At 49.7% G+C, this 24740-nt stretch overlaps 8 protein-coding genes across 8 annotated transcripts; 4 read left to right on the top strand and 4 right to left on the bottom strand.

Annotated features, from left to right (window-relative positions):
- The first annotated feature begins 126 nt into the window (after nucleotides 1-126).
- K441DRAFT_703870 (uncharacterized protein) lies at nucleotides 127-2137 on the top strand. The gene is made up of 4 exons (XM_067653500.1): nucleotides 127-172; nucleotides 229-323; nucleotides 373-630; nucleotides 684-2137. The coding sequence occupies exons 1-4, from the start codon at nucleotides 157-159 to the stop codon at nucleotides 1923-1925; spliced, it is 1611 nt and encodes a 536-aa protein (XP_067507194.1). The 5' UTR covers nucleotides 127-156; the 3' UTR covers nucleotides 1926-2137.
- Nucleotides 2138-2336: 199 nt separating this feature from the next.
- Nucleotides 2337-4632, top strand: K441DRAFT_655601 (delta-1-pyrroline-5-carboxylate dehydrogenase 1). Its single transcript, XM_067647874.1, has 7 exons — nucleotides 2337-2457; nucleotides 2516-2623; nucleotides 2676-2971; nucleotides 3031-3099; nucleotides 3156-4129; nucleotides 4198-4227; nucleotides 4285-4632. The coding sequence occupies exons 1-7, from the start codon at nucleotides 2407-2409 to the stop codon at nucleotides 4413-4415; spliced, it is 1659 nt and encodes a 552-aa protein (XP_067507193.1). The 5' UTR covers nucleotides 2337-2406; the 3' UTR covers nucleotides 4416-4632.
- Nucleotides 4633-5381: 749 nt separating this feature from the next.
- Nucleotides 5382-6692, bottom strand: K441DRAFT_655599 (glycoside hydrolase family 17 protein). Its single transcript, XM_067647873.1, has 4 exons — nucleotides 6274-6692; nucleotides 5940-6209; nucleotides 5728-5891; nucleotides 5382-5650 (listed from the first exon to the last, which is right to left on the bottom strand). The coding sequence occupies exons 1-4, from the start codon at nucleotides 6537-6539 to the stop codon at nucleotides 5424-5426; spliced, it is 927 nt and encodes a 308-aa protein (XP_067507192.1). The 5' UTR covers nucleotides 6540-6692; the 3' UTR covers nucleotides 5382-5423.
- Nucleotides 6693-7184: 492 nt separating this feature from the next.
- K441DRAFT_655595 (MFS general substrate transporter) lies at nucleotides 7185-9568 on the bottom strand. Its single transcript, XM_067647872.1, has 4 exons — nucleotides 8968-9568; nucleotides 8368-8908; nucleotides 7718-8316; nucleotides 7185-7663 (listed from the first exon to the last, which is right to left on the bottom strand). The coding sequence occupies exons 1-4, from the start codon at nucleotides 9239-9241 to the stop codon at nucleotides 7209-7211; spliced, it is 1869 nt and encodes a 622-aa protein (XP_067507191.1). The 5' UTR covers nucleotides 9242-9568; the 3' UTR covers nucleotides 7185-7208.
- Nucleotides 9569-10556: 988 nt separating this feature from the next.
- Nucleotides 10557-12266, bottom strand: K441DRAFT_685357 (CIA30-domain-containing protein; the record flags this gene model as incomplete). Its single annotated transcript, XM_067651875.1, has 6 exons — nucleotides 10557-10765; nucleotides 10818-10918; nucleotides 10968-11211; nucleotides 11266-11434; nucleotides 11488-11548; nucleotides 12187-12266. 6 exons carry the CDS (start codon nucleotides 12264-12266, stop codon nucleotides 10557-10559), a joined length of 864 nt encoding a protein of 287 aa, XP_067507190.1.
- A 298-nt stretch (nucleotides 12267-12564) lies between these two features.
- K441DRAFT_605666 (replication protein A, subunit RPA32) lies at nucleotides 12565-13997 on the bottom strand. Its single transcript, XM_067645378.1, has 4 exons — nucleotides 13914-13997; nucleotides 13738-13856; nucleotides 13578-13685; nucleotides 12565-13529 (listed from the first exon to the last, which is right to left on the bottom strand). Exons 1-4 carry the CDS (start codon nucleotides 13915-13917, stop codon nucleotides 12900-12902), a joined length of 861 nt encoding a protein of 286 aa, XP_067507189.1. The 5' UTR covers nucleotides 13918-13997; the 3' UTR covers nucleotides 12565-12899.
- K441DRAFT_685354 (ATP-dependent RNA helicase DBP10) lies at nucleotides 13998-16907 on the top strand (the record flags this gene model as incomplete). The annotated part of the gene is made up of 2 exons (XM_067651874.1): nucleotides 13998-14033; nucleotides 14166-16907. The coding sequence occupies 2 exons, from the start codon at nucleotides 13998-14000 to the stop codon at nucleotides 16905-16907; spliced, it is 2778 nt and encodes a 925-aa protein (XP_067507188.1).
- Nucleotides 16908-21767: 4860 nt separating this feature from the next.
- Nucleotides 21768-23827, top strand: K441DRAFT_546771 (uncharacterized protein; the record flags this gene model as incomplete). The annotated part of the gene is made up of 2 exons (XM_067642882.1): nucleotides 21768-22409; nucleotides 22490-23827. 2 exons carry the CDS (start codon nucleotides 21768-21770, stop codon nucleotides 23825-23827), a joined length of 1980 nt encoding a protein of 659 aa, XP_067507187.1.
- Nucleotides 23828-24740: the final 913 nt, after the last annotated feature.

The following is a 24740-nucleotide window of genomic DNA, read 5'->3' as shown; positions in this document are numbered from 1 at the left end:
TCTGGGGAAGGCCTTCGGACCTGACAAATCGGGGAATGCTTCCGAAAATTTCTGCCATCGCAGACCGCATTGGCATTTGCCGTGAAATCTTGGCCGCAATGGAATTTTTGAGATTCAACCCACAAAGGTATCTCGACATCATAGTAGCCTGTAGCAATGCCAAAGGTTGGGAGTACGTATTAAATAAATCATAAATATAGAGGAACGGGCGCTAATACCTTTATAAAGAACCCACATCAAAGCGCACGCCTGTGCGGCTGCGGCACAAGATCGAAAAAGCCTCTGCTGCGAAACAACGAAAAGCACGAAAGCTAGCCAAAAAGGTAAGCCTTAGTGATCAATGTCTCACACTTGTTCACTGACATCATATAGAACCCAGAATGGCGTTCGCGGTTAAAGAAGGACCCTGGCATTCCGAACCTATTCCCCTACAAAGACAAGATCCTGCAAGATATTGAAGAAAAGAGGAGGCTAAAGGAAGAAGAGAATATGAGACGGAAAGAGCTTGCAAGAGCGCAGAGACTTAGTACTACTGCCGCTGAGCAAGACGCTGAGGATGCAGCAGAGGAAGAGGAGGATGAAGACGCCTTACTAGATTATGACACAGATGAGGATGATTTTATGCAGGTCGTGAGTCTATGAAGTGCGCACAAAACCCACATAGATCGGTGCTGACTGCTCAGGACGATTCAAACCCCATGGCAGCATTGCTAGCCTCGGCCAAAGCCCGTGCCGCTGAATACCAACAGGTCAACGAAGTGGATAGCGCGGATGAGATGGACGAAGATGAGGGTGATTCTTGGAATGGTATTGATGAAACCGGTGCGGAAGGAGCCTCTACGTCAGCGGCTCGCAAAGACTCTTCCAGGAAAGCTTTCGACAAAGTCTTCAAACAAGTAGTTGATTCTGCAGATGTTGTACTATACATTCTTGACGCAAGAGATCCAGAAGGGACAAGATCAAAAGAGGTGGAACGTATGGTTATGGCGTCTGAGGGGGGGAGCAAGCGCCTCATTCTCATTCTCAACAAGATTGATCTAATTCCTTCCCCAGTACTCAAGGCCTGGTTGGTTCATCTGCGACGATACTTCCCAACATTACCGCTTCGGGCTGCAAACTCAGCACCGAATGCACAGGCTTTCGGTCATAAGCAACTCACAGTGAAGGGGACTGCAGAGGCACTATTCAAAGCACTCAAATCTTTTGCACAATCAAGGCAGCTAAAGCGGTCAGTATCGGTAGGGGTTATCGGGTATCCTAACGTCGGAAAGTCTTCTGTTATCAATGCTCTCACTTCACGGCTGGGAGGGAGAACTGGTGCATGTCCTGTCGGAGCCGAAGCCGGAGTCACGACAAGTCTACGGGAAGTTAAACTGGACAACAAGCTCAAGCTGCTCGATTCTCCAGGAATAGTGTTCCCAAGCTCCACGGAACCCTCCAAGGCTAGCAAAATCGAAGAGCAAGCCCGCCTGATCCTTCTAAACGCCATACCTCCCAAAGAAATTGAAGACCCGGTTCCGGCAGTCACACTACTTCTCAAAAGGCTATCCTCGTCGCCTGATATGTTCTCAAAGCTGCTAGACGTGTACGGCCTACCGCCATTAATGACTACCAACGGAGACATGACTACGGATTTTCTAATTCAAGTTGCTAGGAAGAGAGGCCGACTGGGGAAGGGAGGTGTGCCCAACATCCATAGTGCAGCCCAAGCTGTCATTACAGACTGGAGGGATGGTAGAATTCAAGGTTGGATGGACGCTCCAGTCCTTCAGGTGGCAACAGAGGCTCCTTCTAATGCTGCTCAAGGCTCAGCAGCTCCCGTCGGAGATCAAAAGGAGATTGTCAAGGAGTGGGCGGCTGAGTTTAAGCTTGAAGGTTTGTGGGGAGACGATGCCAACAATGCGGCTGGGACCATGGAGACATGAAAAAGGAATGCATCTTCAGAATGCCAGGAGTTCTGGCGTTGGGTTAATTGAGCAATGCAGTACTAGGTTTCGTATACAACCTGTCCATTACTACGCCAATTTCACCGAATTGGTTCTTTTCTTTCGGGGGATATGATATGCAATATCGGCGTTGATTGTCAAGTAGAAATGATCGAGGATACAGCTATTGTTATGCAAAACGTTGCTGAATGACCAAAGCGGTGACACCGAAGTTGCGCCCCTCTTAACCCCACCCGCCAGCTTCGCTGAACCGACGCAAACCGCAGAGCTCTCACAAACCATCATCACCACAACGCATTATAAATGTACGCCTGCTCACCTCTCCAATTGCCTCTGTTTATCTTCTCTCACACTACCCATGGGTTATTCCAGAGGCTTACAATCCCTCTTCCAGATTAATCGCTGTCTAACCCGCATTAAACCACCATCCCTTACCACACAGCTTCAGCTAAGAAAAAGCATGGCTTCTATCGCTAGTTTCAAGGTGCCTGTAGTCGCCAACGAACCAAACGTGAGTTTCTGATCTGGATCATCAGGATTTGAGCTTCTCGTTAATCATACTATTGCAGAAACACTACGCCAAAGATTCTACCGACAGGCAGAAGCTACAAGATGCAATCGCAGCTCTAAAGAATCAGGCCCCGCTTGAGGTGCCTTTGGTGGTAGCAGGGAAAGAAGTACACATTGTCACAGAAGGTTTTTTACTTCTTTTAACTAACCGTCATCAAGATAAAAGACTCTTCCGTCCTCACACAACACGATCCATCCTCCCACTCTGACGTCGTTGCAAAGTACTCCAACGCTAGTACTGAAGAGGTCAAACGAGCAATTGACGCTGCTCTCGCAGCAAAGCCAGCATGGGAATCATTACCATTTGCGGACCGGGCTGCAGTTTTTCTCAAGGCTGCGGACTTAATTTCTGGAAAATACAGATATGAGCTCATGGCGGCAACAATAGTAGGCCAAGGCAAAAATGCATGGCAAGCAGAGATTGATGCTGCGGCCGAGCTGTGCGACTTCTTGAGGTATCTATGCTTCGGTTCTAGGGCCCGCAAGATAGATTATAAGATCTAACTGGCTCCAGATTCAATGTGCAGTATGCTGAGGAGACATACGGCCACCAGCCCATGCACAATTCACCCGGAGTATGGAAGTTAGTCAAAAAATTTATGATCCTTCAACTCTCCTAAATACTTACCGAAATGCTAGCCGGGTTGAATATCGACCTCTCGAGGGATTCGTCTACGCTATCACACCCTTTAACTTCACCGCCATTGGCGGTAACCTCCCCGCTGCCCCAGCATTAATGGGAAACGTAGTCGTCTGGAAACCGTCTCCTTTCGCCGTAGCCTCTAACTGGCTAATCTATAGCATCCTGATGGAAGCAGGTCTTCCTCCTAATGTAATTCAATTCGTCCCAGGCGATGCCGAAGAAGTCACCAAGGCAATCCTCTCCCACAGGCAATTCGCAGCGCTTCACTACACCGGCAGCACAGCTGTTTTCCGCTCCCTATACGGAAAGATTGCCGCAGGAGTTGCAGAGGGTAAGTATCAGGGGTACCCGCGCATCGTAGGCGAGACGGGCGGCAAGAACTTCCATCTCGTGCACCGTAGCGCGGATGTCACAAACGCTGTTGTTCAGACCGTACGAGGAGCTTTCGAATACCAAGGCCAAAAATGTAGTGCGTGCTCACGAGCGTATATTCCCTCGTCCATGTGGCCGACCTTCAAATCCCACCTTATTTCCGAAACTGAAGCTCTGAAAGTTGGCGAGCCGTCAGACTTCTCGAATTTCATCGGTCCTGTAATCCACGAGGCCTCGTTCAAGAAGCTATCATCGACCATCGATGAAGCGAAGAATGACAAGGAGCTCGAGCTTCTTGTCGGCGGAAAGTACGATTCCAGCAGGGGCTACTACGTTCACCCTACCATCTATCAAACCACCAACCCCAATCACCCTCTTCTATCCCGCGAGCTTTTTGGTCCAATCCTAGTGGTATACGTATACGATGACACTGCCGCTCCTGCTGATGCCTTCGCTTCCATCTGCAAACAGATAGATAGCACATCAGAGTACGCCCTCACTGGTGCTGTCTTCGCGAAGGACAGGGAGGCAGTTCGTTTTGCAGAAGATGCATTGAGGAATTCAGCTGGCAATTTTTATATCAACTGCAAATGCACAGGTAAGGAGCTATATCAGCAACACTATATCCTTATCAAAATCCGCGTATATTAATAGGCGCTTAAATAGGAGCCGTCGTATCACAGCAGCCCTTTGGGGGTGAGTTTTATTCTTTTCCATCTTCTATCGAACAGCACCCCTAATCCAGGTATACAGGATCGAGAGCCAGTGGCACGAACGATAAGGCGGGAAGTGCGAACTTGCTAAGCAGGTTTGTTAGCGTAAGGTCCATCAAGGAAGAATTTGTTCCTACAGAGAAGGTGCAATACCCTAGCAACGAGGTATAGGGTTTCATAAGCAAAAGAAGTAGGTTATGACGAGGAGGGTGGCAGGATTGCAATACATCTGAAGTAAACGAGATATGAATGAGCACCGTGAGTGGTGATCATGAGCATTTAGATTGAGCTGGGAAGCATTCGGTGTATGTGTAACCGGGAAAAAGTTTAAGGTCTTGCATTAAAAAAAATACCACGATAATAAATTTCTGAAAATATTATAAAGGGCTCTCCAGGATTTCTGAGCATAGATTACGAGCCCTCACGAAGTCATTGTAGGGGACTGAGGTAACTCCACATATTCCCTAGTATATATCCATATATTTAAGGTGGTAAAGGGCACTTCAGCCATGTCCTAAAAGTTAAAATCCTCTGAGATTTACTAGGCGATGTGAGAAATACAGTGCTTAACATTACTATATAAACCCTTGGACTTAGCCAGAGAGAATGCATGTCTTAGACCTTTTTATGTGCTGAACATAAGGGAGGGTGAACTTCAAAATATAGATGCAGATATTTTTGCGGATTGAATAAGTAACCGTAGTTTCCTTGAGAGCACTAAACCGAGCGCTTTTCCACATGATACAAGTCTCTCCAGCGAGCTTCAGCTGAATCAGATTGCAGAGATACCAGAGACTAGACCCAAAATCCAATGTATTCTATTCCAGTTAAGAATACATGTTGAAGCAAAAAAATTCGAGAAGACAACCAAAAGGCAGTCAGAGGGACACCCGCACCACCAATTTCAAGAGGCTAACTATAGGACCATCGAGAGAGATACAAGGTTTTTCCAAGAGAAGGAAAGGCGACCGACCCCAATGTTCCAATGCAAACATGCACATAACCCCTTCATCTATACTGTAAGCCACTCACAGAGGCGCCCCCTTGGTTTAGTCCGCCATTCCAGAGAAATAGCAATGCAGTCTTCCCCTTGCCGAACCGATTACTTTTGTATGCATAGTCTACAGCTCCGCCCTAGTTATACCCACACCCAACCCCACGCACCTTGTTCGCACTAGCTTAGCACTTAAGGCTGAACTTAGTGCCGCGTGTGGAGGTCATGGCTCCCCAGTGCTTCTCGTCAGCCGGCTGGCCGTTATCGCCAATGCTATCGGGCTTCCATGGCTCATCGAAAGCCTCGAAGTAGAAGAGGTTAACGTCCCAGGCCAGCATACCGCAGATAGCAGATTTATAGTAGGAGGCAGCGTTTGAAGTGCCAGCTTCTGCAGCGCCGAAATCGGAACCGCCTGTATAACGTATTAGTGACTGATATTAAAGAAGTTTGATTTGGTTTCATGGTTAGTCTGAAAAGAAAGAAGCTTACCATCAGTGGGCCAGCCAGTTTCGCCGTTCCAGAGCTCTGGTGCCTTGTCAACACCGCCAGCGATGGACTGGATGTGGCCGAAAGCTTGCATGACATCGTCGAAGTAGGTATTGGTGGCATTGCTGAGAGCTTGTCCTTGCCAGAAAGCGAAAGCATTGACCATTCTAATACCGTCAGTTAAACTACATCTTCCTTAATGAACGTCCACTCACATAAGATCAGCAGTGCCGATGACAGCATCACCAGTTCCATCAGCAAACTTGTTCCAGCTGTCTGCAGTTCCAACTTTGATAGGGGTGGATGTCACTCCCTTGAGCGCCGTCTTTACTGTGTTTATCTTATCGGCAAGCTGTTCGCCAGTAAAGTTACCACGGTATAGGGTCTCGGATCCCACGGTTACGGCGTAGATACTGCTAGCATATTTAGGAGCGACCGCTGTGATGGCATCCATGTCGGCATCAAAGGATTCCTGCACGTCGGGCCTGCATAGCGAGAATTGAGTTAGCCGATGCGATCCAGGAGTCGTGGGTCAGGAAAATAACACACCAGATGCCCAACACGACTTTGAAGCCCTTAGTTTTGGCAGCCGGCATGATAGCCACGGAAGAATTGCAATCGGATGCGGAGTATCCTCTTACGAGGGTGGAACCAGAAGCCGCAGAAATGGCGTCAAAGTCGGCTTCATAGTCGGACTGGTCTTTGCAGGATCCGTCGGCGTTCTTGGTGCCCAAAGCAAATCCCAATGTACCAGCAGCAGACACAAGAGACGGTGCTACCGCCAGAGCGAGCGGTGCCACGAGAGAGAAACGCATGTTGAAGAAAGGGTCGTGTTGCACCAAAATAAGGAATTAAGAGAAACAGCAGTGAGAGTTGGAAAAGGTGTGAGGTGCTCAATGTGTGTCTAAGGAGGCTTAAAGAAGAACAAACAATAATTAATGATAGACTCGGGTGAGATGGAGGGAAAGAGCGAAGGGAGAAGTGGTGTATGAATAGTTGGTGATGGCAGGGAGGAACGAGCCAATCTAGTTTAGGAATCGGGACTTGCCAAGATGCAGGAACGGCACGGGAAGCGAATCAAGCGCGTCCGTTGTTTTTAAGGGGCACCATATATTTTTATCGCCTGAAACACCGTGATTAAATCTCCATACAATCGTCAAAGTGATGTTTATTTTAAAATGCATGACATACAGCCTGACAATCATTCCACACGTGCACAGTGCCTGGGTAACGATGCACAGATGATTAGAGAGATCAGCATATTAGCGGCGATTTTCCCCATCAAAAAAACATATGCGATTCTTGGATATCTAGACTAAGAGACTAAATACAAGGAAAGGGTACCCATGAAGTAAGTGGCCTTCCCCTCTATGTCGGACTCCTGCAATGCATGCAATCCTGACGCTGTAGGCCGTCAAAACGCTCCTTGGAAGAAAAGTGCCGCTCCTTAAATCCACAAGTAATGCTAAATCCACAGCCAATAATTAATTACCACTTCTACTTTCGACTTCTGACCCTCGACAAACTCCTGCTCCTAGGCCGGTTCGGCTTGAATGTCTGGAGCTATTGCTTCTGAAGGACTCCCGCGTATTGACACGATCAATGTCATATGGATTATCAGGGAATTCCTGTACCATGTGATTTCTAGTTGAATGGCCCGTCTTGATTTTCTCAAACCGAGGCTCGTTCTCCTCCTCAAATGAATAGTCGGCAGTCTCCTGTTCAGCATCCTCTTCTTTCTCAATATCCACCTCGTCTTCATGGTCTGAACCCTCGTTAGAAGGAGGAATTTGTCCACGAAGCTTCTTCATGAACGCGTCGGCTTGAGCAGCGTATTTGCAGCGTACACGGATGGCTGCACCGTATTTGTAGAAGAGGAAGGGGAAAGGCAAGCACGCCAATGCGAGGAAAGCGGGGATCGTCGACGCCCAATGAATACCTGCAAGAGTCAGCCTTGGGTGCTCTTAATCTCAACGGGGTGAGAAATGCTTACCAAGATTATGGTACATCTGAGTAGTGAAAAGAGGGAAAGCAGCGCCAAAAAGTGACCGTAAAACAGAGTTAGCAGCCAACACGGAAGCCGCAAAAATTGTGTAAGCGTCGATGAGGTAGTTCATGACACTCAAAAATACGAGGACCATGCCAAAGCCGAAAGGAATACCAGCAGCGACGCTGGCTAACCAATGAATGGAAGGATAGTTCGTCCAAGCAAACCAGAAAAGTCCTATTGGCAGAGCGGCGCCTCCGATTATCCCGGGCGGTAAGCGATCTTCAGGCGCTGCGAAACCACCTGCTTTCTTCACACATTTCAGGTACCTGCCGTTGTCATATAGAATGGTATATATGAGGGCAGCCAGCATGCCAATAGCAACACCAACAAAAGGCAGCCCACCAATTCCCTCATTCCATCCGCGTCCCTCCTGGTATACTATCGGGTAGGCGCCGAACAGCATGTATAGAGTTCCGTAGATGATGGCCATGTATACACTAAGGAGTAGAACGATTGGCTCGCGGAAAAGGAGGATCCATGGTCTTTTTAGCCCCGTAGAGAAGGCTTCCCCGACAGTAATGGGTCCCTGGTCGATATCTCCCCTAGAACTACGTTAGCAGGTGTCGAACAGTTAACGATCATAACAGTCCTACCTTGACCTATAAACTTTTCCCGTCATCTTTGACAGCGTCTCTGCGCGCTTTCTCAATAGAACCGGCGGATAGGTTTCCGGAACAAGAAGTATACCGATTATCCAGACGGTTCCTGAGAATATGGCCATAAGCCCCTCCACCCATCTCCAGCCCTCTGTCAATCCCAAAAAGCCGCCTACAATCGGGCCAAGCACAGGACCCATAAATGGAGCAATACTGAACAAGCTCATGGCTAGGCCACGCTCTTTAGCTGTGAATAAATCAGCTACAACCCCTCCAGCATTTGTGAGTGGGCTGGAGCCAAAAGAGCCACCGAAGAATCGCAATATTAGGATCGTCCACGTATTCTGGGCTCCGGCGCAGCCGGCGTTGAATACAGCGAATGCCATAAACGTAACAAGGTACACAACCTGCCGTCCGTACAACTCGCTGAGGGGAGCCCAGAGGAGGGGCCCGAGGGCGAAGCCGACCACGAAGAAAGATAAGCCTAATGTGACAACTTCTTGACTCGAGTTAAATTCAACCATGAGCTGTCCGATGCCTGTTTGCCATGTCAGATGTCTTGTATTAAGCCCGATCATCGCCAGATTCAAAACATACCACCAGAGAACGCCGATGAACAAAACGAAACTACAAGAGTAGCGAATGCCATCATCAGTGCACTCGCCCACTTCTTGACTTGGGGCCAACGCATCGGGTTTCGAGGGTCATCTTCAATCCACTCCACGACATACGGATCCTCTTCAGTGCCCTTCCCATCGTACTTCCAGTTGACTATCTCTGGTGTTACGATCCCCTGCTGGGTGAGGAGTTTCCAGTGTGGGATGCTCTTTGGTCCCTTACCAGACTCAATGTCTGATTGGACCTTCTCCATTTTGATGTGCTAGAATGATGACGTTTATATTCGGCGAGCACAGAGTGAAATAGAGATTAGGGAGTTAGCGTAAATTAGGCTAAAGACTAGAACGATATAGAAAAGTCCCAAGAACGTAGAATATGATAGAAATTAATAAGAAAGGTGAAAGGACAATCAAGGATGTCGCCATTTTATTCGAAGGATGGAAGGAGTTCGGCCGAAAAGCATAGTCACAGCGAAGGTGCGGCAACATACCACGGAGCGAACGCAGCCCGCGCAGGCAACTAAACTGAGTTGGTACAAAAACTGGATCCACCGGCACGGTGAAGCCGCCCTCAATTTACATCATTAGAAGGTTGTGCCAGGAATCTCCTGCTACCGTTCGCGTGATACCGCCAAAGACGAGCCGATAGCCGTAGCAGGGAGAAAACGGAAATACTTAGGCTAGGATGGGGCAAGCGCCGGTTGTTATGTAGATGCCGAGGCATATGTTGCTTGGGCTGGGAAAAAGTTGAGACCCGTTTTTCCCGGGCTCGTAACCTGTCCGCAGAAAGGAAGTACCACCGGACCTGATTACATATCATTCAGCTTGATACAAGATAGATATTCTGAGCCTTTCAACACCTGAGGGGGAAATTATTGCTTTCGAAATTTGGACAACTTTCTATTTCCTAGCAGGCTGAAAATTCAGCGAGATAAGGGAATCACCAACGAGAATCTTCTCTGCAGACATGGTCAGAGACATAGACAAACTTATCACGAAATGCAACAGCACGCCTTACGTTGTCAGCCCTACCTTTCCTTCTACTAAAAGTAGAACCTGGATGTCGGTATTGTATTTTTAAGAGTATTAAAGTATTGATAAAGATTTTCTCAATAGTCCGGGAGCTGATGGTAGTTTTTTTTCAGTAGGCTGTAAGACGTATTTTCCAGTAGCAGTAATTTATATGAGCGAGCGAAAGACAGAGTATCCTGTGCAATTGATGCTGTCTCGTCCCTCGAAACAGAGCTCTCGCCCACATGCAGCCGTAGCTTGAATGCCCTTTGCTCATAATAATAACAGCAGAAGCATTAATTCCACACTCGGGATTTGACAGTCTCAGCACGACTAAAGAGCCCTTGAATCCACCTAAGGTATTCTTACTAATGTACAGAGGCTACTTTTTATCTTCTACAAGAACAAAAATGACCTAGCGCACTTTATTTATATGTTAGATCAGATTACCTCATGTTGACCGGACAATTTAGAATGAGAACTCTGTCCCTTCAAGCTGGTTCTAGGAGCCCTGTTATATACATGAGGTAGACGCAGGCAGCAAAGGATGGTGATGAGTCATAGGGTGGTAGGCAACTGAAACAGGGTAAGCAAATCCAACCTTGGTCGACACCTCAAGTGGCAGGACTGCTTCATGAGCCACGGGTAACCGGTATTGCAAAATAGCCAACATCCTGTGACAATCCCAAGAATGGGAACCAGCCATCGTGGCTGCCGTGATGACGTCCTTGGGCTCTGCTCCTGGCCAAAGAGTTTCAGTAAGTCAACTTAGTTAAAAAATTTAGAGTCTTACTGTAGGTACATAGTTCTCATGTATACCGCTTGCCCCGAGTACATTTTTCTCGGGGTCATTCGGAAGGGGGACGGCTTTTATGGGCCTAATGGGAAGGGGGAATGGACCCTCTTGGTCGCTGAAAAAGCTAAATAGGAGGTGAGTGGATTGCTGGATGGTTCTTTCAAATTAAATACCTCCTCATCGTGGTGCTGAATCGTTTGATCTTCTTGCGATCTAATGCAGATACTTCTTTCTCTTCCTTTCCTCTGTAGGTGGCTTTGAAATCCTTCCATGGGATAAATATGAATGTGCCATTGCTATTTGCCATCTTGGAAGAAATGGAAAAGTCATATTCGTAGGATATGGTAGACTGTTCTCTTCCATTTCCCGGATTCATTTGAAGTAGCTTATCTTTGATGATGAATGTATAGCGTTTTTCTAAAGATATGATTGGAGGTTGTTCTGGATTGTTGATATGTAAAATTTACGTACTGTCAGCTTCTCCAGTGTCAAGTTGTATACTGTCATAGCCAGAAACATCCCAGGATCGATCATCTCCAGTAGTACGTTGGCTTGCAAACCCAGCTCCGCCTAATGTTTGAATATCTAGTTGCCCGTAGAAACATGCATTGGAATCGGAAGGTGAACAATCGAAGTGTGACTGGTTAAAAGTAAGAGAAAAATTCGGAAAGGCTCAAACGAAACTTGACCTGCCTGCGACTTCCCTCTTCGCACACAATCATCGCCAGCTGTCCAGTCCGAAGGAATCCAGGACCTGCAGTTGTTAGTGGAAAATGCTAATATTGTGTGATAGTATGTAACACTTGTCGCCGCCGGAGAGAAGTAATTATTTCTTCATTATTGCTGGTCTCACTCCTATCGTAGCCAGTTGGAATATGAAGAAAAAAGAAAGAAACTCCATTGAAGTCTAAAGAGGATAAACTTCGCCTTACACGAGATCGATGATCACCGCCGAGCTGTTTTTAGCGAGATCGCTGTGTCGCCTGACGAACAAAGCGGGCGAATTCGCATCCAATTATTTTACCCTCGGATGACACCCAACGAAGTTTTTACCACCAATTCTTATTTTGACAAAGACTTCGCTCAGAATTCAGAGCCTTCAGACCTTCTCAAAATACTAGGGCCATGGATACGGTAGAACAAGCGTTGCTCAATGAGCCCTACAACCCTATCTACAACTTCTGGAAAGCGAAGCCGGTTTTTGTCAAACAGTAAGAAAGTCGCTGTTTCGGTGGGAGACGGACAAACCTTACTCATTTCTGGGTAGAGACAATAGCTATGACCGTACGGTATTCAATGAGCGTCCATTGCTCGGCCCACTGCTCTTCGACAACAACGCCTCTGACGCACGCGACCATGCTGCTAATGAGAGAAGTGAGTACCTTGAAGTACCTTGAAGCGTTGGAAGCTGTATTCTCACAGTTTATCCCAGCATTTCTGTCTTGGTTAAGGCTTTCGGTGTATATGGCCATAGTTTCGGTAGCTATTGTGATGTCATTTCATCTCAAATCCCAGCCCACGGAGACAGGCAAGTTGCGCTCGTTCCAAAGACAACGTGAAGTACTTATGAGCTAAGATATCGTAGAGAAGAAACTGGCCCTCCCGTTTGGAATCATCTTCTGGTTTCTTGCAATTGCGTGCTTGGCGTCTGGGATAGCGAATTATATTAGAACCGTAACAAGGTATAGTAGACGGCAAGCATTGGTACAATCTGGATGGAAAACACAAATGGTTAGTATCCAGCAAGATTCGCACTGGTGGCTTAGCGCTGAATGTTTTATAGGTCTTTACTGTCGTGGCCACAGCGATCGTAGCAGCATGTATCTTATTCCTCTCAACTAATGCAAGCTCAAGTCGTTAAGCATATACATTACAAAATCCCTAAGATGCACATGTGATGTCCTAGCAGTTAGTAACTCGTTTAGATACTCTCATCATCATGATCTAGCGCCTTTTCCTTTCCAAAATGAGAAAACTAGACGAAGAGAATTGAGACATCAGCTCTCTTAACCCTATTCCTCTTTCATGAATCTATGCATCTGCCCCCCTTTCCATTCCCAGCTCCTGGATAAGCAGATCACCTGATCATATGGTGTCTGGATACTCTAATCCACCTCGAGAACGGCCCACGTAACATCATCCACGGTAGTATAGATGACTCCGGCGGAGAGTAACTCATCTCCAGCTCTTGCGACCTCTCCCATATCCATGTTGAGCTGTGCCGCAATAGCCTGTTGATGTAGACCCTCATTCGATTGAGGCATCGTCTTTAACACGTTATACACCTTCTTCGCTGAAGCCGACATAGCCGGGAGACCGGCATTACCTCCCATGTCCTGTATACCTCCTCCATACCCCATCTGCTGCTGTTGACCATACGAACCGTTCGTAGCTGCGCCCGTGCCCGCACCTGCATTCAGTGACTCCGGCGGCCCTCGCGTGAAGTGCAAGTGTACGACAGTGGCTTCTAGCATATGGTACGAGATCTCGTTGATATCGGTAATGGGACGGACAATCTGGGCGCCGACATGTCGCTTGCTGTTGTATATCCTCAGCTTTCCCCATGCGCGGGCGTAGTCATTCTCGACGAGCTTCGGCCTGGCAGCAACCTGGGCCTCGCTAGCATCTGAATCAACCCACTGCTTTACCTCGATGGTGCCAGTGCCATCATCGAGCTTGTACGTTATGTTTGTCGTTTGGTTTGATATGTTTCGTATTTGACCAACGAAGGTGACCTTAAAGCTGTGAGTCTGCGAAATCAGGGGTTGCGGAGGGTGATATACTTGTGTAATCTCCGTACCGTCTATTTTGAAATCGCCATCTTGATGCATGGGTTGCGCTTCAAGGAGTTGCTTGATTGTAACTGGCCTTAGTGTGTCCTTGCTATAACCCTATCGCGGTCTTGTGTTGGTAGAAGAGATGATATCCTGGGAATAGACCTACTCTGTTTGCGCTCCCAGGGCTATTCTGACTACCATCTCCTGGAATGAACCCACCACCTCCAGCGCCGCCTTGAGCGCCGTATGAAGTGGTCGAATACTGGTTGTCGTAATTATTGTAACCTGTTTAGAGTTAGGTTTGATAACTTTGCGCGTAATATTTAGGTGGCGAGAGCTTACTCATGATGTGTTTTGCTGACTATAATAGCTGTTTTAATTATCTTAAAGTGGGTGATCAATCCAAGAAGAGGGGGTAAGTCGAGGATGTTTGATGGTGGGACAAAACGCGACAGGAACGCGGTCGGCAGACGGGATGACACGTGCCTGCCAAGACTTCGTAATTGAATTTCTCCGAACATTTTTTGGAATCTTCGCCTGCTGCCACTGTGAAACTTCATTACCACCGCCAACAGCTTTCTTCCGATAATGAAGCCTCGAGAAAGCTCTCCGGCGCTTTCGGAGAACGAATTTGACATTTCAAAAGCTCTTTTTAACGACGAAAACGAGAGCAATAGCGACTTTGAGCTCGATCATGGCTCTCGCCCACAACCTCATATTTCCCGTGGGCGGGACCTGGACCTAGGAGATGATCTAGCGATTGGTGGTGAAGATGGAGAATCTGGGGACGAAGCATTTATTGCTGCTCAGCAAGCAGCCTCTAATAGGAAAGCCTCTAATTTGAAGGGCAAAACTGTGAAAAAAGGTGGTGGTTTTCAGGCAATGGGCCTCAATGCACTTCTTCTGAAAGCTATCACTCGCAAAGGATTTTCAGTTCCTACTCCAATCCAGAGAAAAGCTATACCTCTCATTTTGGACGGTCAGGATGTTGTGGGAATGGCGAGAACTGGGAGCGGCAAGACAGCGGCTTTCGTCATTCCTATGATCGAAAAACTCAAAGCTCACAGTGTCAAAGTGGGTGCAAGAGCCATTGTTTTATCACCATCCAGAGAGCTAGCTTTACAGACACTGAAGGTTGTGAAAGAGCTTGGACGAGGGATAGATCTACGAATAGTCCTCTTAGTAGGAGGAGACAGCTTGGAGGAACAGTTCAGCTCCATGACTACGAATCCCGATGTTATTATTGCAACTCCTGGGCGCTTTCTACATCTCAAGGTCGAGATGGGCCTGGATCTAGGCTCTGTACGATACATTGTCTTCGACGAAGCTGATCGACTGTTTGAAATGGGGTTCGCTGCACAACTAACAGAAATTCTTCACGCTCTTCCCACATCGCGACAAACCCTTTTGTTTTCTGCAACACTTCCAAAATCCCTCGTCGAGTTCGCCAGAGCAGGTCTCCAGGAGCCAAAGTTGATTCGGCTTGACGCTGAGAGTAAGGTTTCTCCAGATCTCGAGAGTGCTTTCTTCACAATCAAGAGTGCGGATAAGGAGGGTGCTTTGCTATATATCCTACAAAGTATCATCAAAATGCCGACTGGACAGACTGAAGCAGCTCTAAAAGCGAAAGGAGTTGCGACAAATGCTAACAAGAAACGAAAAAGAGCTCCTGAAGTACCTAATCCAACCGATTCACCAACTCCTCATTCAACGATCATATTCGCTGCCACTAAGCACCACGTAGAGTATCTCGCTGCTCTCCTGCGCGCTTCTGGCTATGCTGTATCGTATGTCTATGGTTCTTTGGACCAAACGGCTCGAAAGATTCAGGTCCAGGACTTTAGGACCGGCTTATCGAACATTCTTGTCGTGACAGATGTCGCAGCGCGTGGAATAGACATTCCAGTGCTCGCAAACGTCATAAACTACGACTTTCCGTCTCAACCGAAGATATTTGTGCACCGTGTCGGTCGCACGGCTCGCGCAGGAAGGAAGGGATGGAGCTATAGTCTGGTCAGGGACGCGGATACACCCTACCTCCTCGACTTGCAACTCTTCCTCAGCAGAAGGCTGGTACTTGGCAATGTGGCTGGCGATGAGACTAGTTTCGCTGAAGACGTGGTCGTTGGGGGCCTTTTGCGCGATCAGCTGGAGAGTGCTTGCGAATTCGCCACCAAACTGCTAAACGAGGACCCAGACCTAGCCTCACTACAAACCGTGGCTGCTAAAGGCGAAAAACTCTACATGAGAACTCGCAATGCAGCATCCAGTGAAAGTGTCAAGAGGGCTAAAGAAATTTTGTCTCGGGGTGTTTCGGGCCTCAATCCGCTCCTAGACTGCGAATCTAATGGTGTCCAATTGGAGCGAGAAAAGATGCTCGCCCAGGTCACTGGGTTCAGGCCACCTGAAACAGTATTTGAAATTGGGAAGCGTGGGAGCGGCGGTGAGGCGGCCGAAATCATGCGTAAGAGACGTGAGCAAATCGATCATCGCCGTCACCGAACAAATGAGGGGATGTCATCAGACGCTCCTATCACCGATCTGCCTCCTAAGCAGGCTAACGATGCAGACAACATGAAGATAAGTGTGCAGGATATGGCGCGTGCAGATCTGGGCTCTGATTCCGACGACGAGCTGGAGATTTCGTATTCTGAGCCCAATACGCAGGCTGGCATGAAGGATGGCTGGCAGGACTCTGAGCATTTCATGTCATACACACCGAAATCCTTGAATCTCGCCGAAGATCGTGGCTACGGGGTGCATTCTGGGTCGTACAACACCGCTCGCCAAAACTCTAACTTTGTTGAGGCAGCACGGGGTGTGACCATGGACCTAAACAACGATGACAGTCGCGGTTTCGGCGGGCCAAGTAAAGCTCGAGGCATGCGCTGGGACAAAAAAAGCAAGAAGTATCTGGCTAGGGCGAATGATGAGGATGGGTCTAAGGGTGTCAAGATGGTACGGGGTGAAAGTGGCCGCAAAATTGCCGCAAGCTTCCGTAGCGGGCGATTCGATGCATGGNGGAAGTCAAACAAGATTGATCGACTGCCACGTACGGGCGAGACTGAAGCTCCGACATATACCGCCACATACAGTGCCGGTCGACGCTTCAAGCACAAGTTAGAAAAGGCGCCTAAAGAGGCGGATAGGTTTAGAGACGACTATCACGTGAGGAAAAAGAGGGTGGAGGAGGCTAAACAGAAGCGGATCGGCAAATTCAAGGACGGAGGAGCTAAAAACGAGTTAAGAGGAGTCGAGGATGTCCGAAAACAGCGAAACATGAAGGAAAAGCGAAAAGAGAAGAACGCCAGACCATCCAAAAAGAGAAAGATTTAGTAATCGTGCGTGATGGACATGGCAGATTTCCATTCCACGTAAATGGTACTCTAAGGTGTTCACCGATCTGGAAAAAGCTTCCTTCACGTAGTATTCGGCACGCTTGGTTCTTGGAGATGCAACGTGACTTGACGTGACTTTTTATTGTGACAATTGTCTGAGATGATCAGCTGGAGATGATCTTGGGTCGCGACGGAGAGTGAGAGGATCGATGGATGCGACTTTGACGACGGAACTATTGTCCGCCGGGTCCACTATAAATGAAAGCCCTTCAGCCTCAGTTTGGGGGGGGCTTGAGGTGGGCGGTTTTGCACGTCATCGCAGGAGAATTTTATCAATAAAGATTAGGCTGAGGAATTGTCCGTAGTGCGTAGATGAGATCTCATATGCACGCGTTAGAGCAAATCGCAGAGACGAGGTTCCTGACTATGGCGAGCCCTTAATTGCATGGAGAGCCGGCAAGAGCGGGGCTTGCGAGGGTGTTTATTGTCTTCAGAATTGAGTTGGCGGGTTATGCCTGTTGGAGCAAAGGATAGAGTCTCACTTCTTCTCGAAAGCGCCACAGGGTTGTTCTGGGCAGCCGAAAATGGCCGTATCGCTTGCATGAGCAGCACCGTTGTGTCCCTTTTCGCAGGGACTGTACCCTGAAAACAGACAATGGGCGGCGGTTCCGCTCAAGCCTCAATACAGATGACTTCACGCGGTTGCTATGACCTCCCCAATCTGGCGACCCGTCCGTGAACTGCCACCCCTCGGTCGCTGCCTCAGCATCGCTGTTTGGAGTATCGGGAATCCTTTCGCATAGGCTGGCTCGCATATTATTTGTACGAGTGGTCGCGAGCTGTGCAGCCTGCACAGCCCTCCATTTAGGGCGTTGCTCGGGCCGTTCCCAGCACAAACCCGTATGGCTCTTCGCCCGTTGTGCAGGATGATACTTGGATGCGCCGAAGGGAAAGACCCAGCGAGTAGTGCCAGTAGTAAACTAGTAAACCAGTAAAACCAGTATACTAGTTTCACACTCGCCACTCTACTTTTGGCTCCGCATGTCAGCACCCGGGAACCAGTTCGTCGATCCCGCCGATAAAGTCCTTAGACAATCCCTGAATCGGGAAATCCCTGCTTGAATCCTGAAATCCCCGGGAATTGGGAGGTTGACACACCACGGGACGACAGCACGATAAGCACCATGGGCGAGAAAATCTGGATGGTAGGGAAAAGGGAGCGGCAAGTCCATCAACACGTTGTCACGAATGCAGCACCAAGCACCAAGCATCGATGCCCATGCCGCACTTCGGTGGTTCGGGGGTGGCATCGTCTTTTGCCATCACCACTATTTCCCGAGGACAGGGCTTTGGGGAGGCCGTTGGGAGTGGGAGGCATAGGCGACGAGCAGGGCGTGAGCAGGCGTGAGCAGGCGTGCAGGCGTGCACTGGAACATCGCCATAGGCTCAATTGCCGGGCGGCGATTACTTCGTGTAAAGAAATGAGCCAATAAACCAGCTATAATACCTTCTGTTATTGTCAATATTCCCGTTGCCATTTTCGGGTCGTGTCTTTAAAGGCTAAACTCCTGCGTTTTCTCCTAAGCTGTTAAGCTTCGCCGACGATGGGGTGGCGGCTTCGGACTCCTGCAGCATGCAGAAGGCTCCAACACGGCGCAAGCTCGGCTATGTAGTAACACAACGACCCAACGGAGTGGACGCTTTTTCGGAATTTGACGCCCCAAGATATGTGGAGTGTAGTGCGTGTGTTAGGCTACTTCCTCTAAGCTGCTTCAGGCTGCTTCAAGCTGCTTCAAAAGCTGCTTAGGTTGTTGGCCTTGGCCCTGGGCCCGTACTAGTCAGCCAGCTAGTTATGCTCTGCAGCAGTCCGTAGCACGGATCGACTATCGGGCCAGGGACGTATTGTCTTGGCTCACTCACCGAGAGAATGCTCTGCAGCTGGTACACGAGCGCAGTCGTCGGGTTTTGCTTTCTTGTTTCAACTACGGCATGAAGTGGACACGACACTGTCAGGACATCCTCCGCGGTCTTCTTGGTGCAACTCACCCTGCCCACCCTGCGATGGGCGTAGCGGGCGGCGGGTGGCGGGTAGTAGTCGGTAAGGTAGAAGGCAGTGGGCAATTGGCAGTAGGCAGCAGGCAGTGTGATGAGCTTATGAAGATCAATAGATAATGTCTTGTGATGGCGCAAGCGAGCACTGTAGCAGATTCAATGATGATGCTGGCGATGCCGGTGATGCCGATTGATGCCAATGATGCTATTCTGCCTACTTTGGCTGCTTGGCTCCTTGATTGCTGTGACAGCGGCCCAAATATCAAAAACGACTTCGCTAGGGGCTGCCATTCCGAGCTCAAGCTTCAATCGTGGAGAATAATCGCGACCCCCCGATCCCCCAAGGAGTGCCCGCTGTCGTACATGCTGACATCTGCTACTCGTACGGCCCATTGCGGGCATCCATTGGGCTCGCTAGCTCCGCATCACACGCATCGTGGCTATCGAAAAAAAAAGTGCTCCCAAAAAGACACATTGCTCCCAATGCTCCCAATACCCTATCACAGTGCCACACCCACTCTGGGCACTATGGGAGCCGGCTCCGCTGCTCACCAAGCTTGCTGACCAGATTCAATCTCCGTAGTGCGTTCGGATGTTTTGCTGATCATCGGCGGCAGCCAAGATCGATAGCACCAGGGCCGGAGTATTTTTTTGGGTCGCGGGATGATGCCAGGTCACCCTGGGCGAGCACTTCACGAGGGTCGCCACGGCCCTAGGGCAGAGTCGTTATAGCGAATGCTACTATCCTCCCACACAACCTCGCCAGCAGTGGAGATTGGCCCGGGCGCGCAATGGCAGTCACCCGTTAGTGCAATAGATCAATACCACTCTTGCGGGGTTTCGCGCGAGAGGATCGTCTGACTGCAGGCAAAGCAATGGGTGTTGGGGGGAATTGGGAGAAGGGAGAGGCACAGAGGGATTCCGAGATGGCAATTCCCAAAAAAGAACTTCCCCCAAAACGAGCCATACGAGCCAGATGTGCTAGATGTGCTAGATATGCCAGACTCGCTAAAAGTGTCACAAATAGCCCGAATTTGCACAATGACCCCGTCGCGCGCCCCGGGAGCTGCGGCGCATCGAGGCCGGACAACGCTCTCACATGCCTCCCATGGGCGGTCGTCTGGTTTTCCCAGCGACACAACGTCTGGACTCCAGACGACCGTGTGGCTCAGCTGTGCCGGGGGGGCTGCAACAACAAAAGACTACGTTTCAGGTCTGCGCGGACAATCGCCGCCAGACCACTGACATGACATGACATGCGGCTGTCGCCGCGCTGTAGCTCATATCGCGCGGTGCATGACTGCCAATGGACGATCTGGATGGAGTGCCGTCAAGCCCCATCCGCGAGGCGTCGATCAAACCACTGGGCTGCCCTGGGGATTCATTGGCGAGTTTTCGCCATCGGGGGCGGTGGGGCTCGGAAGATGGCTTTTCAACGACATCGCGGCCAGCAGCCAGCACGTCTCGCGCTGGAGGCTACCCCGTGTTCGGGGGGCAAGCGGCGGTGGCAGCGATGGCAGCGGCTGGCAGCTCCTCCAAGGAAGGGCCTGTCTAGGGCCTTGTCCAGGGCCTTGTCCAGGGCCGTCGCAAGGGCTCTGATGCGCGAATGACAAGCGTGGTCCGGCGCTGCGGGCCCTGTCAGTGAAAGCCACATTCGCAATTAGTTGCCAGGCCTGCCATGGGCAACCTTATTCGTTCCTATCGGGGGGCGAACCGGGCGATCAAAAGCAATGAACCCAATGGCCACCCCAAGTCACCTCAAGTCATCCCAAGTCACCGCCTACACGTAAAACGCTATCGAATGCTGATTGGCACCGTCCGACCATCTACCACCTGCCCACCACCGCCCCATGGCCGTCTATGGCCTAGGGCTATCGATTTGCCAGACGGCCCGCCGGCTCTCTCCAATTGACAGGGCTGGGGACAGCCGAGCCACATCGTCTCCCACCCCGGAACTGAGCAATGCACGCTTCCGCGCCTACGCAGGAGTGATGGCTCGACTAGGACATACAGTTCGAGCCCGCAAAGAACGATCAGCCGAACAAGGCCAACATTGCCCTCGCTGATGTGCAGCCTGCCATTATGGCCATGGCTCGCCGCGGCGAATGGCCCCGTGCCATGGCTGTCATCCACCATCTGCAGGTGTAAACAAGGATCCTAAAGGGAGATCTCTGAACAGACGCTGCAGATTGCTTGAACCGATCGAGTTATTACTGGAGGATCTCCGCCGAGTCAGGGAACTCACTCTCTTACCTCCCTGCGTCGTGTGCTCTCCCGCGCCATCATGGACCCTCCCAGCGCCCACTGACTACCGCCAACGTCTTTTTATCGTTGCAGCCAAGCTGTGTTCACCTCAGCCTTCGTAGACTACTGTCAGTCTTTACCGGCACCGTGCGTAAGAGAATTTGGTGGAGTGCCGCTCCCTATGAACCTAAAAGCAATATCAAGGTACACATGCTGACTTCTGATCCTTTTTTTTTTTCAATTCACCCCCTGCATGCCACTGGTCTTCCATTCTTATACTTTAGCTGCTAACCTTGCTGAACAATGCCGTAGTACGTCGAATATTCTTCTGTTGTTGAATGTTTTCTGTTGTCGCTGTCGTGTCTTTGCTGGGCGCGTAGCTTATGAGATGCAGACCCAGAATATACCAACCATCCTTTGTTCTTCAAATCAGGTATCGCCCTACTATCTAAGAAAGCCAGCCTTGAGCTCACCACCCACCCATTTTGGCATCCCCACTACCGACGATCAGCCTTGGACTCCTGCTGTGCCCGCAGGGTTCGAGCGTTGCGCTGGAAGAGCTATGCATATACTGGCCTTACCTCCACCGTGTACTCTTCATCACACGCCGTGTGAGCAACGACAAGGGCCAGGCATAGACCTGGTCAAATATCCGCAACAGTTCAGTCCTGGTAGGTCTGGACAGCTGAGTTACCCGTCACCTCCCATGTCAGATACTCAGTCTCCCATTCGACATCCCGCACTGCAACTTGAAGAAGAAGGCCAACAGTATCCCCCAGCAGTGAGCCAACCGCAGAGGGGAGACGGCATTCCACAGCCTGCTGACCCGCGACCTCCAATCCTAGCGCAAGGGTTACAGCACCAGCGTCAGCAGCATTATCCAGGGGACGATCAAACACGAGCTTCGGCGCACTATCAGCAAAGTCCAGTTGTCGAAAACCCCACATTCGGTGGGGTGCAGATCCACCAAAACTACACCTTTGGATATCCTGGCCAGCGTGGTGTTCGTACCTTTCTCGGAAGTCAAGGTCCGGGTCCCCAAGTGCAGCCGACGGGCCTTACTGCTCCACCACCGCTGCGACCTAACAAGCCAGCACGAAGAACCAAAGCGCACGTTGCCTCGGCTTGTGTCAACTGTAAAAAGGCCCATCTTAGCTGCGATGTCCAGAGACCGTGTGGTCGGTGCGTTGCGTCTGGAAAACAGGTGAAGTCGCCCCGTTAACTAAATTTGTAGTATAGCGTTGTCTTGTCGACGTTTTAAACTGACTGTAGTCTTGATTTTAGGACTCGTGCAAGGACGTGCAGCACAAGAAGAGAGGTAGACCAAGACTCCGAGATCATGAGGATAGAGAGTTTGGGAGAGGTAATGAGGGAAGAACTACAGCCGGACAGACGTTCGGAACCATTCCAGCGGCAGCACCAGAAGCTACTCCACAGTCAACGATAGACCCGAGCCCACGAGCCGATCCGCATCGAGTCCTTAGGCGATCGCATCGAGTATCTGTATCAAATGTTCCTCAGCAGCCTATTTTGCAGTCTTCAGTAACGCGTCCGACAAGCGTCGGCAGTGTTAGTGGAATCGCCGCTACTCAGTATCCTCTAGGTCCTAATTTAGGATACCCGGTGGTGCCTGTGGCATTCCTAAATCTCGACCTTGTAATCCTTAAGTCAAACCAGGCCTTCCAGGATCTCGTTGCGTTCCTAGGGGACATAAGGGGAAAGAATCTTGCAGATTTGGTAGATATCAGCCACACGGACGTGCTTCAACGGCTACGTAATGACCTTCGAGATGAAAGGGACGAAAGAGAGCCGGCTTACATGGCACCTATCACACACGGACAGCCAGATCCTGTTCAATCGGTGCCCGAGACCGATATCGCACAAGTCAGTCAAGGATTTAATGTTCGGCCTTATCTCTTCAATTTCCGTCTTCCCAACGGCCAGTATCAGTCCTTACAGGCACAAGTCCGCCTTGCGAAGTCGTCGATATATTTTGTCACTCTAGTTGTCCACATCGGCCGACTCGTTGCTCCTACTCCTCTACTAACTTCGTATCTACCACCACCAACTCCTATCTCTTCTTCGGGACCGGCTTCTGTGTCTACAGCGTCGGGTATGCGAGAGTTTAGCCAGTATCCACCTCGTCCACCATCCTCTGCTAGCGCCTCAACCCCTTCTTCGCCTTACTTTAATTTCTCGGCAATTAGAACTTCACTTCCTCAAGCGCAAGGGCCCGTGAGCAGTCCTTATGGAGGCAGTCCTTATGGCTATTCTCCGACAGCAGGACCAGACCCTGGTTATTTTCAAACAATTCAATCCCTGTCACAATCTACGACACACCCATCGCCATATGCATCAACTTCAAGACCTCCTTCGGAGCCAGTAAGGAGGCAAAGTTCTTTACGTGAAGCTTCCCGTCAACGACTTGACAACCTTCAATTACCACCTATCCGAACCGCACCAGCTCCTGCCATATCCTCGCCAACAGGACAAGAGTTTGTTGACAGCACGCGAGAACGTATACGACGACGGGACGCATCACCCAAAGACTCTGAAACGCACCCCGAGACACCAGAGGTTGGTAAACGACGACGACTGAATATACACGAAGTGTTGGAATAGATAAAAGAGACGAATACATACTTGGAGCACGGACATCATAATGGAATCGAAGTAATAATTGAGGTGGATGGAGGAACCGCACACACTTAATGACAAGCTGGACTTGTTGTTCCTCTTCTCCCGACCTTGTACGAATATTGTAATGCGGCATATTGTCAGATTTTCCTTTATTTTCCCTTGCATCAACGAGGGCGTCTGTCTTTTCCAAAAAGAGATATTTAGCTTTATGGATTTTTTCGTTATATGGGACTTTCAATTGGGGGGTGGGTACTTCTACATATATACCTTACGCACGCGGGAACGGGAAGCATGTTTGGGAATGCAAACGGGGCTGGAACTAGGCGGCGCATACGTGGCGTTCAGCATTTGGGAAGGACTGCGCCATGGCTTCGAGACCAAGGGACGCGTCCTGCTGGGGGTAATTGGCGACTTGCAGGCCGTTTTCCATATTAAGACGATCAAGATCGAAAAAGCGGTGATCAGTGGGGCGGTTTTGTGTTGGTGATTGGGTCCTTCGGAGAATTCTCATCGTGGCAGATGCAGGTTCATGCACGCCCGCTAAGCTGCAACGGCGACACTCCGCTTCTTTCTGCTCTTGTTCTGTCTGGCCCTGCATACCAAGAAATCAGCCTGGGCGCCCTCTGGCGGCGATTTCGCTGTGGGATTTTCTTACTCTCATTTCGGTTTCCGACTTTGATATACTAGCCTGTACAGTGATTCAAATTGGGTGGGCTTTGGAAAAATACTTAGACTTGGATGATTCTAATGGGCCTTGAGCGGGATTTGAGTGGGCAGTTTCCCTATACCCTGGTGAAGTCGATTGCATTGTGTATTGTGTAGCGGTAAATCATGGCTACATCTAGATGCTTCAAAAGGTAACATGAAGCAAAGATGCTACACCAATATCCCTCCC

The sequence above is a fragment of the Cenococcum geophilum genome (assembly GCF_001692895.1).
Source record: "Cenococcum geophilum 1.58 unplaced genomic scaffold K441scaffold_9, whole genome shotgun sequence".
NCBI classification, from domain to species: domain Eukaryota; kingdom Fungi; phylum Ascomycota; class Dothideomycetes; order Gloniales; family Gloniaceae; genus Cenococcum; species Cenococcum geophilum.
This window is presented reverse-complemented; position numbering and strand designations above follow the sequence as displayed.

What these genes read in the sequence shown, in the direction of transcription:
- K441DRAFT_605666 (XM_067645378.1), bottom strand. An exon ending in GCCCTGGGAGCGCAAACAGA is followed by an intron (nt 13,686 to 13,737) that starts GTAGGTCTATTC and finishes AGACCGCGATAG; the next exon opens with GGTTATAGCAAGGACACACT. An exon ending in ACGGTACGGAGATTACACAA is followed by an intron (nt 13,530 to 13,577) that starts GTATATCACCCT and finishes CACAGCTTTAAG; the next exon opens with GTCACCTTCGTTGGTCAAAT.
- K441DRAFT_703870 (XM_067653500.1), top strand. An exon ending in CACGAAAGCTAGCCAAAAAG is followed by an intron (nt 324 to 372) that starts GTAAGCCTTAGT and finishes GACATCATATAG; the next exon opens with AACCCAGAATGGCGTTCGCG. An exon ending in AGGATGATTTTATGCAGGTC is followed by an intron (nt 631 to 683) that starts GTGAGTCTATGA and finishes CTGACTGCTCAG; the next exon opens with GACGATTCAAACCCCATGGC.
- K441DRAFT_655595 (XM_067647872.1), bottom strand. Translation starts at nt 9,241, where the DNA reads ATGGAGAAGGTCCAATCAGACATTGAGTCTGGTAAGGGACCAAAGAGC. An exon ending in TTCATCGGCGTTCTCTGGTG is followed by an intron (nt 8,909 to 8,967) that starts GTATGTTTTGAA and finishes CATGGCAAACAG; the next exon opens with GCATCGGACAGCTCATGGTT. An exon ending in TCAGATGTACCATAATCTTG is followed by an intron (nt 7,664 to 7,717) that starts GTAAGCATTTCT and finishes TGACTCTTGCAG; the next exon opens with GTATTCATTGGGCGTCGACG.
- K441DRAFT_655599 (XM_067647873.1), bottom strand. Translation starts at nt 6,539, where the DNA reads ATGCGTTTCTCTCTCGTGGCACCGCTCGCTCTGGCGGTAGCACCGTCT. An exon ending in AAAGTCGTGTTGGGCATCTG is followed by an intron (nt 6,210 to 6,273) that starts GTGTGTTATTTT and finishes CTCGCTATGCAG; the next exon opens with GCCCGACGTGCAGGAATCCT. An exon ending in ATCGGCACTGCTGATCTTAT is followed by an intron (nt 5,892 to 5,939) that starts GTGAGTGGACGT and finishes TGACGGTATTAG; the next exon opens with AATGGTCAATGCTTTCGCTT.
- K441DRAFT_655601 (XM_067647874.1), top strand. Translation starts at nt 2,407, where the DNA reads ATGGCTTCTATCGCTAGTTTCAAGGTGCCTGTAGTCGCCAACGAACCA. An exon ending in TGGTGGTAGCAGGGAAAGAA is followed by an intron (nt 2,624 to 2,675) that starts GTACACATTGTC and finishes ACCGTCATCAAG; the next exon opens with ATAAAAGACTCTTCCGTCCT. An exon ending in ATCACAGCAGCCCTTTGGGG is followed by an intron (nt 4,228 to 4,284) that starts GTGAGTTTTATT and finishes CCAGGTATACAG; the next exon opens with GATCGAGAGCCAGTGGCACG.